Source organism: Haplochromis burtoni, unplaced genomic scaffold (genome assembly GCF_018398535.1).
Source record: "Haplochromis burtoni strain Fernald_Lab_line unplaced genomic scaffold, NCSU_Asbu1 Contig_14, whole genome shotgun sequence".
NCBI lineage: Eukaryota > Metazoa > Chordata > Actinopteri > Cichliformes > Cichlidae > Haplochromis > Haplochromis burtoni.
Window position 1 is genome coordinate 403,219 of NW_024582375.1, and position 14,545 is coordinate 417,763.

The window sequence follows — 14,545 nt, forward strand, 5'->3', positions numbered from 1 at the left end:
AATCAAACAATAGAAGCAGGAAAGCAAAAAAGCCTCTGGATCTGTGTTAGAGATAAATGATAACTACGTTAATAAATTAAGGTGAGAACGTACCGACAACAGTCAGCATGGCACTGGCTGAGTCCTGATCGAGGGTGGTGTTCATGATGCAAGTATAAGTCCCCTTATCATCATCAGTCACGTCTCTGATGGTCAGACTATCAGTGTCCACCTCGAACCTGAAAGTATTAACGAGAAATAACATCAGGTATTTCTACAGAGTCAACAGAATAAGTGCAGTCTCAATGGTTGGGCGTACCTCTCATCATCAGGCAACTCTCCTCTGTCTTTGAGCCAGGTCATGGTGGGGATTAGGGAAGGGTCATGCTTGACTTTACACTCAAAGACAGCGCTCATTCCTCTCTGCACCACCTTGTACTCTGGCTGCTTCAGGATACGAGTGGGCTCTGCAAAATGGATAACCATTATGTCACCGCTGATAACCTAATACCCACTGACAGAGAAGAATTGAACCACCAATGTCACTGTCTGAGTTGTGATTAGACTATACTGACCTTTAACCTCCAAAAAGACATGGTTCTCCTTGATCCCAAGGTTGTTTGTGGCAATGCAGGTGTACTTTCCGCTATTTAGCGGCTGGGCTACATTTATTTCCAGAGTACCATTCTCATGGATTACATATGGGTCAGTATTCTTAATGCTGATCTGACTGTCTTTGAACCTGCATAGAAATGGCAACCAAGGCAGCTCAAGTACAGTACAGTGCATCTTAGCTTTGAAATCTAATAATATTTCAAATGAGCTGACAGTTACCATGTGATGGTTGGAATAGGCGAGCCAAAGGAAGCACAGTGTAGTAATGCAGGGCTGTTGGTGATGACCTGGTACACTTGGTTAGGTGGAGTGAGGACCCTTGGTGGTTCAGCTTTAAAGGGAAAAAAGAGAAGATGCTTGGTAAAACTCATTAATATGGCCAGTTTCCAAATCGTTTCTAACTAAAGATTTGTATGGGGCAGTTCTAATATGAAATAAATATGTTTTAACTCACCAAGAACACTGACAAAAGCATTCGCCAGGAGGTAGCCGAATTCATTGGAAGCATTACACTGGTAGACAGAGCTGGACCCTGACTGCACGTTGCTGAGAATCACAGTGTCGTCTTCCACCTTGCGGCTGGGGTCCTCAGGAGTGTCTAGCACAGGGCAAGATGATCTCTACATCATCATCTTTAATTGAAAATGAGCTGGAACTGAGAATTCAGTCCCCAGCTAATCAAGTTTACTATTTTGTCTGCTTTAAATTAGAAGTGATCTAATTTTTCTTACTCTCTATGGGAATTCCATTGACAAACCAGTCTATCCTTGGTTTGGGTTCTCCATTGACTCGACAAGTCAACACACCAGTTTCATTAGGGGCGAGGATCAGGTTCCTGGGAATGCTGACCCAGAAAGGAGCCGCTGGGGATAATGAACAAGACTGAAAATGCTCAGTGAAATTCTTGACAAGCTATCACTATAAATCTTTCTTTAGCTTTCAACGTAATATAGGAGAGAAGACACTGGTTGTTTCTATAAATGGAAGATTCAAATGTGCATTTATCTGCTTGCATTAGAATGCATTTATGAATTAAAATTGGGGTTCAGAATAAAATATGGTAATACTGTAAAACAAATTTAAGGGCATCAGTAACATGACTGAGCTGATCTGCCTACCTTTGACAGTGACCTTGATGGTATGGTGTACAGTGCCCAAGTTATTTGTGGCTATGCAGCGGAAGTTGCCAGCATCATTTTCATTCACATCAGAAATCTTCAGTGTTTTCTTGAAGTTCTGGTAGGACACTCTGTTGCTTGGTAGCTCTCCTCCTTCTTTCTGCCACGAGATATCTGGAGTCGGCCTATCACAGAAGAAAAGAGATTACAGCAAACAACTCTTCCAGTCAGTTAGTTTTTCTTCTCTTTCAGACACTGCGGCACTAATTTGAGTAAACATAAACCCTTAGAGTAGTTACTGCATATGCCAACTTACAAGCCCTCAGCGATGCATTCTAGCTCCAGAGTCTGCCCTCTCAGAACCATCTTGGTGCTGATGGTGCCGAGAGGCAGCATAAAACCAGGACGACGCTCGCCCTCTGGGCTGCCTGAACAGGTCAGAGCACAAGACCATATCAGCAACAGACCAAAACATTATACTTTAACACTGCTCTTCTTATAAAACAGAGCAGAAACCTCAGGGATGATTTACATTTTCAAAGGGCAAAGGAAGAGGCAAATGTAGTGTTGATGAAAAACAAATTGTGGACAGGAGAGATGGTTCAGTAGAATGTAAAAGAAAGTCTTTACTTACAGCATAAAGACAATACCAGAGCAAAGGGGATGTCTTTGAAAGACCTGAGCATTTGTTTAAGTAAACAACCCATGCATATAAATGCACAGCTGGACTGACTCCAGCCTTGGTCAAGAGAACAATGCCAGCATGTTTTGATACAGGGTTCAAATACCAAAGGACCAGAATTTGCAGGAAAGGTCAGAAAATAGCAAATTATCCATATCAAGTTTCACAAGGTGGAGACGAACAATGTTACATAAAAAATAATGTTAACATAATAATGTTCTTTAATTTGTGACTATAGATAATTACTTAAAGGCCACAAACTGTCAGTAACAATTAATTGATAGAGTTGCATTTTACCTCGTATCACACTTTGTATCTTGTTTGTATTGATTAAAGTTTAATTTGAATGAAGTAGGAGAAACCTGAGGAAGGGCAAGTGTTACTTACAGAGGAGGGGATTGAGGCCAAGTTAAAGGTGAGTGAGTGTGTAAGTCAGATATGGTTATGCAGGGCAGTAAAAACAGGGCCGGGTTCACACTGAAGGGGGCTGAATGGGTATAAACCAGCACTCACCACTATAGAAATCAGTGATATTGTATAAAGCAGCCAGAGTCTCATTCATTGTTTCCACTGTAATATAACAGAGAATCATAAGCATGCAAAACTAGGAAATGCAATGCATTTCCTAGTTTACATTGTAAAGCAAAGTATGTGTCACCCAAAGCCATAATTGAAAAAAACAACAACAACAACAAATAAATAAAATAAAAATAATTACACAATTATTATTAGTGAGACTGAGATAAGGACATTATAAAATCAAAGCCCATACAGAGCTCAGGGGAGACAAACTTAAACTAACATTTATCTACAACAGTTTTGCAAGAGTGAAGTAAGGAAGTTGTAAAGTAAAAGGGTGTCTGACAAAGGAGAAAATACTAATATTCAGTTTACAATAAAAACTGAAAGTTTTCAAATGTGAAATGCTGGAAATGACTTGTGCAAGCTTAAACCAGACCTTTTTAGCTCCATAGTTATTTCTAGCTGCATAGTTTCATAGTTTAGGATTCCATTTCAGATGCTTTGCATGGTTTTAAAAACCCTTCAGTTCCTCTTCTATTTGAAACAAGTCGTTTTAGTTCCTTCCTATTAAAAAGCCTACGTTTTTCTGATTGGGTGCCCCTAATCTGGCTTCCACAAACAGAACTCAGTGCTTGTAACTCTGCCTTTTCATGTGAGATGACCATATAAGGAAATCTATGCTGAGCTGACTTAAGCTTGGCTCATAGAAAATATTGTGAGAAATTCAGAAAAAGGTACTTTTTTAATTTAAGTAATTGAGTTTTTGGCTTCTTTAAGGAGAAATCCATTGCTTATTTAAACCAGTTTTGACTTACTGTCCAGGACAGTGACTGAAATCGGCTGTTTCTGCTGGATGGTTTGTGTATGAGGAAAGCGAGCGTAACAAATGTAGTCACTCCTGGTGTCTTCTGGGAGAACATTGGAAAAGTACAAGTCTCCATTCAGGGCCTGGGACACTCGTTTATCCAGTGGTAGCTTCTGAAAGTCTGGGAGGGTGAGAGACAAGCAACTTAACAATGCAAAAAGCTTCCATTAGCTCACAAGATTGTTTTATCAACTACATTCAGAAATGAGATGGGCCAGAAAGGATTGACCCAATCTTTTGTTGGTGAAGGTGAAATTCTTTAGTCATTGCACCTTATATGTCTGCAAATATGTACACACGACTCACTATTATCCATCCAGAAGATGACAGGAGGGGGCAGCCCAGCAGGGGGTCGACATTGCAGCACAAGGGAGACCCCCTTCTGCACCATGATGGCCTCATTTCTCTCCTTTGACCATAAGGGGGACCCTGTGAGTCACAAACATCAACACCAAGAGGTTAATGCAGAGTGGATAATATTTATTTGTACTCAACTAGTCGTCACGTTTAAAGCCCAAGCTTTTAGAGCTTATGCATTTAAATACAAAGAGAAGACTTACTGGACTGCCTGATGACAATGCTGTCAGATACGGCAGTGCCATGCTCATTGTTAGCTATGCATTGGTAAGTTCCCTCATAAGCTTCAGCCCTTTCGCTGCTGATATCAATGACCAGAGTTCCTGAACCGGGCTTCATTAAAACTTTGGAGTCTTTCTCCACATCAAAGTGAGTCCCATTTCTTGTCCAGGAGAAGCTAGAACCAAGAAGTATAGAGCCATGAAGGAAACACGTGGAGCAGAAGAAGATGTTATGGCACATTTATTCATGTGTCAGGCAAATTTGAATTACTAATTTGGCACTAAATCATTCATTAGGCATTGCAGGGACTCTCTCACCTGGGATGAGGCTTCCCCTTGGCTTCACAGTGGATGACAATGTTCTCGCGTGGATCAAAGATGTAATCCTTTGGGGACTGTAATATTATAGTAGGGGGCTGTGGCACTGAAGAAACCCCAAAAGAAGCGTAGTTTAGATACACAGCACAACAAAACCCGAATGTGCTGAATAATGCTGAATGTGTTCAAACAGAGGATGTACAAGCAGCATGCAACAAGCAGCGACAATCAAGACATTTATAGATGAAACACTCTATGCGGCTTACCATCACATCTACAAAGCACCACTTTTTACAGTGTTGAAATAAGTGCATGCACATCATTCGCCAAAATATTAAAAAACTCCACACCAGAAACCACACCAGTGTTTGGGGAAACTTACATCCTTCCAGTACTTTAGCTTTTTGTCCACCATGACATGCCACACCACAGTAATAGAATATTGAGGAAAGGTGTTAGTTTTTGCAAGGACTAAACAACAGGTTCAGGTGAAATAGATTCAGGTACTTTTAAGCATTTGACTGAGCCTGCACACTTTTTGAGGGGAGGGTGTTTAGAAAGGCAGGTGCAATAAATGCTAGAAAAGTAGATGAAGACGTTCAACGGTTCAAACAGATTGTGTGATATCAAGATAAACAGAAATCCTTAAAATCTCATTGCAAAACACCATGCTGAAACATGCAAAGTTGAAATAGAATAGATAGAATAGAAATAGATTATTGCTACATTTTCATGAGGTAAAATATCTTCACTTTATCCCACAATATGAAAGTATTTCACTGAAATTCCATTAGTTTGAAAAGAATTATACAAGCGTAACATCAAGTCTTACAATCACAGAGCATGTAAAGGGCAACGCTTACGATCAAGAGGCACTTCAAGTGCTGAAGTCATGTGACTTAGGAGTGTCAGCAGCACAGCTCCGAAGCCTGGCACCCACTTCCTATTCCTGTCCATGCTCAGGTGTGTCAGTGGCACGGTGCAAACCTTTTCCCCTAGGTCCAACAGAGGTGAAGGTTGTAGACAGCGTGAAGAAGTCTGAATCTGCACTACACAGAGGAATAAAAAATACTAAGAAAAACTTACTGAGATTTGTCTCAGCAATTTTAATGGCAAAAAAAGATTTCAGAATCAAAAAACAAGTGCACACGCACTATCCTCAGATGTATACAAATATGGTTAAATAATGTGAGTCCATCCATTCAAATGAACTACAGGTAAATAGAGCTGAATATTTACTCTGTACTACAATGGAAAGTTTACTTTAGTTTTTCTGTGAGGTTATTTCCAAAGTTGGGTATCTAGAGTCATGCTTGGCAAGTGACTCATAGTCATGCATAGGCTATCATTCATTCAATGTAAAGACACTGGCAGGAGAAGTCCAAACAAACCGGATTCCCATCCTTGCAACTTAAACAACTTTAGCAGTGTGCATGTATCTGTCCTTCTTCATTTTGTTTACTTTCTCTTCTGATGAAAATGCCAGCGAGATAGACTGGCCCGGCACAATGAGCTTCCGAGTGTAGGTGCTGTCAGAATTAATCATCTGGGTGTTATATTCCAAAAAGCAGACACAGACTAATATGCTTGGGCAGTTTGTGTTGACTTATTTGGCGCTAGCTGCAGTCACATCTTATTGACCTCCAGACAAAATAGCCACTCAAACATAGCATGTGCACTGCTGAGATGTCCCTCCTACCACGTGCGTGCCTGTAAACATATGGCATGTGAGTGCACTGGGCTGGAACGATCGCAGCTCTGCTGCAGATATAGCCTCACACAGATTGGCACATGCATGCAAATACATATCACATTAGAAGCACCATCGTTGCCAGTGTGTCATATATATCAAGTTACACATGAAACATGAGCCTCGGCTACTGTTGCGTAGTTCTAAACAAATAGATGCAGATTGATGAGCCGTCACAAACACACAGAATTGTGTTGAAATTAATGGGCTGCTCTAAACTGGGCCATGGGGAGCAGGACATTATGCAAAAACAAACATTTTTCCCCTTCATGTCCTATGCAGTGTGCATGAACTGAAATCATCATCCTGTTTTTCTTTCATGGAAAATTCCTTCGTGCTTTACTTTGAGTTCCATGTCGGGAATTGCGAGGTAGTCCAGAATAGATATGGCTATATGGAGCTGGAGCATAAAGGTTCTATTTAATTGAGTTCCAGATTTAACAGGTTTGTAGTCATGGCGTGAGAAAGCTTTGCAGAACTTTTAAAACCTTCTTATACCCCACACAATAATGTTTTGACTCCTGGCAAACAAATATCACCATTGGGATCATATGATTTCCCCCAAAAGGTTTCATGTGATAAAACAGTTGTGATCACAAAGACAAGTATATGGGATTCCAGAGTCACTTATATGGCTAATTCTTAACCAGATTAAAATGAGAAGAACACATGAGTTATATGTAATAAGGGATCCATGTCTCGTGCATCCTGACATGTTGATTATTCTTAACCAGCACATGCATCTCTGTATACACACTATTCTATGAGCAGTGCGCACAAACACATCAGTATATTATTTTGACAGAAGGGGGTTAAGGTCCTCAGAGGCATTTGAAGGTGAAATTTTCAGGCTCATTGCTTCAGGCTATCTCTACTCTGCGGGACAGGAAGCATGTCTGATGATATGAAAAAGTATGGTAATGACTCTGACACAAGTGTTGTGCACTATTGTGACAGGGCAGAGAGTGTGAGCTAATACAACCTCAGGACACAGCTAATTATGCTGACACGTCCTATTGGATATTCCTCTCACAAATTAGTCGAGAGGAGAGACACCAGGGAGAAAGAAGCACACAACAAAACCTTTGAAACTCATTGTGGAGAGAGGCAATATGATCATGCAAATGTAATGGGCTATCCTCAGATTAATTACGATCATAGTCCATGCAGCTATAACAGTAATGGCCTCCCACACAGTGTCACTAGCCATGCTGAGCTGTGCTGGACCTTGGAGCATTTTCCCACAGAGACACATTGAGCCTGAGTTCATTCAAAAGTGATTGAAGCTTTTAAGAAGTAGTTTGGTCTAAAAGGTAATGATTAAAAAAGAGAAAGGATGGCGCTGGAACGGCTGGCAGCCTTAACCCAATTTCCCTCGAGATGAATAAAGTATTATCAATCAATCAATCAATCACCGAGAATGAAGAGAATGTTCAACGTGGGTTTGAAATTAAGATACCTATAGCATGAGTGAAGACTGAAATACGCTAAATCATCCATTTTACCATCCTATTCCTCTCCTTTAATATGGAGAGACAAATTTTAAGAAACATTTTAAGCATAGCAGATTTAATTCACTAGACATTCAATAGCACGCTCTTTAGAATTGTCATTAAGCTAGGCTACGGATTACGCTAGGCTACTTTTTTCTATGCTGAAGAATTGAAAGAGAATTCTTTAGCATAGAACAAAAAATAGCCTTAAACAATGACCCTTAAACCATGTAACCATTTGAGAAATGTGAGGAAACAAGATTCAGTTGCTTGCTAAATTGGTAAAAATGTATTTAACAAAAGTACCTTTAGCTTAATTAAGCTAACAACACAACGCAACTAAATCAGCAAATGAAGCTCTGCAGTATACATGTAGTGTATAATTAAATATCAGCTGCCTTCAAATAAATTCTCAGTTTATTAAAATGTTTTCTCACTTGATATTACCTAAAAAACAAATGAAACATCAATTAATCGGTTTGTGCATTTGATTAGAATATTCAAAACAGTACTTTTTCATGGGAAAACCCAGTTTGCATTGGCTCTAAGATTATTACACTTTAACTCTTCTACATATATAAGATGACAAAAGAGCATGTTAGTTAATGAGTGTTACAAGCTTTACAACTGATTTTTACATGTGTAGAAAAATCAGCTTTTATATCTGACCTAAGTCACATCTCCAGAGTGAAGATTGCCTGCAGGGTAAAAAAAAAGGGTAGACAACACAGATGACATAGTGAAGCATAGACACAAACACACACATGCGTAAAATTAGCTGCATGTACAAATGTCAGCATCTGCATATTTCTACTGCTAGAACTCACTTGGGTCTAACTGGCACAGTGCTTAGACATTGTAAATACAGAAACTTTAACTTGCGTGATCATGTACAATAAAACTGAACTCTAAATCTTTGCATGACAAGGACAAACAGTCCTTCAAACCTATTTGTTGCACAGTCAACACCGAATGTGTTTATGACTCCTGTTGATTGAATTTGTCATAATTAAAGCCACGAGGCTGTACTGTGCAGCGTGGCGGAAGATATTTCTCTGGCAGGAGACTCATCCACACAAAGATGCTTATAAAAGTGTAATTACACACATACATGTAGAGAGCTGGACATTCTTCCTGAAGCTAGATGAGAAAAAAATAGTTTCTCGTTGCTCATTTTTTCAGAGGCTTGAAACAAAAAAGCCAAAGATGATGAAAACAAAGAGGACTCAATGGAGGATGAGTGGGATGACTGGCTAGTAGGCAAGTCATCTCTCATCCTTCTTTTTTCTCTTCTTACTGACTCAAAGGTCGAAGTCCACAGGTCAAAAAAGTCACCCTAAGGCTCTGCCTTTTCCTTCTTGGTCACTCTATCCTTTCCTCTTTTCTTTCAGCCTGATCGTCACTGTGTTCTCCAATTCTTTCTTAAACCAAGCCCACGAGCAAGATATAGTTTCACTATCTCATCGGTTTAGTTTTACTGTAGAATACTCGATATTTTAAGCATTTCAAGCAGAAGGTACTCCTTTTTTTCTTCAGAGTGAATGAAAAGAGTGTTCCGTGTATATCATAAAACAAAACACAGATCCTTGTATCCATGTACACAAAACACTGACCGTTAGCAACCTGAAAATAGTTTGATTTTGACAACTTTTTGCTTGCCTTCTTGCCAGAGTCAAGAGGACTGAAAGCGCTCTCACTATGAGCACACAGCTTCTTATCTCTGTGCTTTGGTAAACTACCCAGCTTTGACAGTTAGCGTATTATTTAGCATATTTAGCATAGAATTGAGAGCGAGCCAGGACGTGTCATGTGGTGCCTCTAACCAAAACTAAATGGAATGTTACCAGTAGTGAGAACACACCTGATTCAGAGAACAAAAAACAAAAAAAAGATGATTCTGGACTTGGGAGAATCAAATAGTGGCCAAGCTAACTTATGAGGTATATTTTATGATATCAAGTTCACTCCTTTAAGTTTACCCATTTGTACTGATTAGCGACATTCTTCCACTGAAAAACCACACTATAAGTATTTTATGTGGATTGTTATTTTAACTGTTAGGACAAATGACAAAGGATGTTGCATATGGAGCTGCTGGGCAGAAGGAAAAGAGGAAGACCACAGAAAGGATTTATGAATGTAGTGAAGAAGGACATGCAGAGGCTTAGTGTGACAGAAGAAGTGCGATGGAACCACTGTGGCAACTCATAAAGGAGAAGAAGAAGATCCTCCAGGTGTAGTGATGTAAGAGTAAATATGCATTGGTGTTGTAATTATAATTTATAATAGTAATGGTAATTCTAAATTCCCCATAGGTGTGAATGTGAGTGCGAATGGTTGTTTGTCTCCATGTGTTATCTCTGCGACAGACAAGGATAAGTGGAAGAGACTGGATGGATGGATGGATGGATGGATGGATGGATGGATGGAATGGTATCCGAAGGTAAATAAGTGTTTAACTAAGCAATTATTATATGTAAATCTAATACAACAAGTAAAAATGGGAGAAAGTATAACCTACAAATGATCTCAAATGAAAGTTCAGTCTCCAGGTTGAGGGTTTGGTGTCACTCCTCTACCCCAACGGAAGTAGCAACAAATGACCTATATGAATACTTGCTACATACAGTTGGAGGACTTGCTGATTGATACTGAACTCCTGGTTACTTTCACTCAAATTACCCTTGACAAAAGAAGTCATCATAACCAGAGTCAACATTTCATGATGTGAGGGCAGCTGACAGAAACCCAACAGTCTTCTTAGTTCGTAAACCCTGAAGCAACTTGCTAAGTTGGTCACTACGCAGCCCTCAGTCACACTGAGAGACACTGAGAGATGACAGCCTGACTAGAGAGATGAGTGAGGCAGAAAAGGGAAGCGGGAAGAGAATTAGAGGGAGGGACGGAAAACACAATCATCTGTAGTCGCATCAAATCATAGTGACAGAGATATTTGTGAACAATAGACTGAGTCAGACTGCTTTCAGCTAGACTGGACTAGACTGGATGCTCTCTCATCTGTACTGTAGCTCAGCACTCAGATAGTTCACTCTTTTTACACAGCTGACATCACAATAACATATGTTCAGTTTGTAGAGTAAAAGCCGCAGTTCACCATGTAATCAGAATGGACATCAGATACATTTTCTTTGATTTCTGCGTTTCTTCCAGTCAGTGAAAGCAGAGTTTATACTGTCATTTCAATGTGGGTACCCAGATGTACAATAATTATATGAGTGAAATCCTTTAGAAACATCAATGAACGTATAAAAAATGATACTGAAATAATACCAGCAGCTGAAATATATTACTCCAAGTTCCAGAAAAGAGAAAGGAAGACAGAGACAGCTTCCTGTAACTAAATACAAAAACAGTGCAGGCTGATACCAAACAACTGCTTTTGTGCTACCAGTGCCTGAGGATAGAACTTTACCACCTTATTGATGAAAAGCAAGTGCTGGTGTCAGTCTATCAGGGAATAGTATCTTTTTAATTTATAATATAGGAAACATAATCCAGTGATACTGTTAGACTTTAACAACCTTTTTTTGTAACCTTTTAGCTACTAAAACATAAACAGCCTGTGAACCCAAATTTTTAGACCAAACAGTGACAAACAATAGAGGCTCTTCTGTCCCTGAGGTAAATGATACCATCTTAAAGAAAAAGATCAATGATCATTATCCTTGTAGCTCAGCTTTGGTCTCCATCAGCTCCTTCAGATAGATAAATCCTACAGACTATTCTACACTAACGCCAGAGGAAAGTTACGGTATTGGAAATAAGCCAGAGATGTAATGATACACCATGAAAGAGACACTTACCTATTAAGTCTTCTGAGTAAAGGGCTCGTGTTAAAAACACCAACCTACTCCTAGTGCTGTATCTGTCACTTTCATAACCTTATTGGCTGACTGCTCGACTCATGTTCTCTATTTCTCTCTCTCTCTAGCCGATCTATGACAATGAACTGCCTGTTCTTTGGGGCAAGGCCTCGACTATGAGTGGAAGAAAAATAACTGGTAGCACTGCCTTACTAATCAGCTTTGATAGATGAGGTGCTATTCATGCACGCTCTCATATCTTTTTACAGAACCTAGAATTATTTACTTTACTTATCTATGCTTCACTGTAGTTCTCTTTGCTTGGACTGTAAGGTGAAGCAGTGCTCGGTACTTGGTCCCGGTCATAATCCCATCCCATCACAAATGGGAAGCTATGCAATGCAATTGCAGGTTTTAATGAAGAAAAGCACAAAAATTCAAACTGGTACGGATTTGATGAAATACCTATGAGATAGGGGTGCAACGATACTCGTATCGATTTTGAACTGTTCGATACAGTGCTTTCGGTTCGGTATGCATATGTATCGAACAATACAAAATTTTAAATTTATTTTATCAACTTTTCTTCTGACGATGCTGTCCGTGTTGAGAACTCAGTGGATCTGCGTTCGACTACTCCACCTAGGCTGCACTGTCGAGTGCAGATCCACTGAGCGCAGTGGAGATTTGCTGTGTTGTGGCGTTAACGTCATTTCAGATTAACGCTGACAGCACTAGTGGGAACACAATGAATATGAGTGCACATTTACACCGACATCATCCTAGTGCAAAGACAAGTGGAAGCAGACAAAAACAACAAGCACGCATGCTACAAATGATACAAACTTTACCCGAGTCATTTAGACAGCCGTTAGCACATGATTCTCCTTATGGGGACCTGATATGTTTAATATGCTGCTGAGAATATAGCCCAGAAGAAGCGTATAGTATAGCTTTTATTTTGGAAAGAGCCATTACTCTGTAATAAACTCTCTTTTCCAAAGATGAGTGATTTCTCAATCAGATAGATTTATTATTTTATCCCTTTGTTGTTTCAGCAACATTAAATTTAAAAACTGTACGTTTGAGTTAAAAAATATATTTATAATTTTAATAAATGACAAATTAAAAAAGCATGAACATTTTTTTGAACCACTGGCATGGCCAATTTGACCTCAATCCTTTGTGCTGTGGTTGACCTCTTGCCAACCTAGGGCCTTATCCATTCTGCAAGCAGTGCAGGCCCATGCACTCTGAACCACATCTTGACTGCCTATTCCAAAGCACTGGAAGAAGGAAGCTAAAAGAAATGGCCAAATGGACATCCATAAAGTCAAAGCTAATAAATACCACCCCAACCTACCCACTCAAAGTTATTAGATCACAAAAGGAAGGAAACAGTTCCCAAGAAACGCTCCTGTTTTCTTCATGAGATCATCTTAAAACCAAAATGGCTGATGTGCAAGTGAAGAGGTACTATTCCTCATCTTCAGGTGAGGCGTACAGGTTAAGGGGCGAAATACTGTTGACACTGCTGAAGGTTACCAACCAAGACTATCTTGAGTAGGCCACATCAGTGATTTCCTCACCTCACCTTGCTTAACATGCACTATTTTTAAGATGCACACAGTCGTATACTTGGAAGATAGGGAGTATAAGTAAGTATACATATACATACACATATATAATTTTTATACTTTTAAGCAGTGAGCAGTTTGTCTGTTTCCAAAGAGCATTTCAGCAGGATTTACCCAGCTTTGTTTACCCTGAATTCACCATCAAAGCCTCATCATTTAACTGCTGACTATCTATGAGTCTATCTGCTATTTGGAAGTTGATGTAGAGGGAGCTTTCATTACACTAACACCACTTCTTTACAGTCAAAATACAGACCTGGCAGGCCCATTGTCCTCAATAACCCCCAAACCGGATCACACGCAGATAACTAATCAAAGCAAACTATCTAATGCTCTTTTGCATGCGGACACACATACACACAGTGTGGGTCTTCCCTTTTAGGATCAGTTATTCTAGCACCATCCGCAGAATCCCCCAGAGCCTGCTTTTCTCTGAGGCTTTGTGAAGTGCTGATGGTCAGCATGCGCCACGCCATGTCCATTGTGCTTCCTGTTGTTTACTAAAGGGATAATGCTGAAATGGCAGGGGACAAGGTCACACCTCCAGAAATAAAAGATGTAGCCACAGTGCCACCCAGTATTGTTGTGATGACAGAAACTAATACACGTCGGTACAAGTAGACCTGGTTTTGATACTCAATGTTAATTTGGAAATGGATTTATAATCAATTTTGCTTGGTCCAAGAAATGACACAATTTATAAGGGATGGTGTCATCTGCATAACCATAAATGATACATATGCAGGCTGTGTGACTGTATGATCATTATATGGTCACATAGACACAGTTGTGTTTCCTTAAACCAAACACACATTTTGAAATATTTTCACTGAGTTTAATAATAATAATAATAGATTGCATTTATATAGCGCTTTTCGAGACGCTCAAAGCGCTTTACAGTTCCACTATTCATTCACACACTGGTGGAGACAAGCTACAGTTGTAGCCAAAGCTGCCCTGGGGCAGACTGACAGAAGCGAGGCTGCCGTATCGCACCATCGGCCCCTCTGGCCAACACCAGTAGGCGGTAGGTGAAGTGTCTTGTACAAAGACACAACAACCGAGACAGACAGAATAGGGGATCGAACTGGCAACCTTCCGGTTAGAAGATGAGCTTCCCAACCCCCTGAACCATGGTTGCCCCTGCAAGCTAAAGTCAAATAA

The 14,545-nt window shown here is 39.9% G+C and overlaps 1 protein-coding gene across 7 annotated transcripts in view; it reads right to left on the reverse strand.

The window, feature by feature from the left end:
- Positions 1–14,545, reverse strand: part of nrcama (neuronal cell adhesion molecule a) — a 63,420-nt gene that overhangs the window by 15,914 nt on the left and 32,961 nt on the right. For 3 of the 7 annotated variants that reach the window (XM_014329388.2, XM_042217466.1, XM_014329371.2), the window contains exons 3-16: positions 5,541–5,726; positions 5,060–5,077; positions 4,678–4,783; positions 4,342–4,535; positions 4,088–4,210; positions 3,732–3,902; positions 2,029–2,140; positions 1,713–1,897; positions 1,326–1,457; positions 1,049–1,192; positions 814–925; positions 555–721; positions 299–446; positions 94–218 (exon numbers count right to left, since the gene is read on the reverse strand). In XM_014329388.2, coding sequence (XP_014184874.1) covers positions 94–218; positions 299–446; positions 555–721; positions 814–925; positions 1,049–1,192; positions 1,326–1,457; positions 1,713–1,897; positions 2,029–2,140; positions 3,732–3,902; positions 4,088–4,210; positions 4,342–4,535; positions 4,678–4,783; positions 5,060–5,077; positions 5,541–5,634 — 1,831 coding nt within the window. In that variant the 5' untranslated portion in view covers positions 5,635–5,726. Of the gene's footprint in view, positions 1–93; positions 219–298; positions 447–554; positions 722–813; positions 926–1,048; positions 1,193–1,325; positions 1,458–1,712; positions 1,898–2,028; positions 2,141–2,907; positions 2,965–3,731; positions 3,903–4,087; positions 4,211–4,341; positions 4,536–4,677; positions 4,784–5,059; positions 5,078–5,540; positions 5,727–14,545 lie in introns of all 7 variants that reach the window. The other 4 variants (XM_042217469.1, XM_042217458.1, XM_042217452.1 and 1 more) reach the window with 2 other exon arrangements.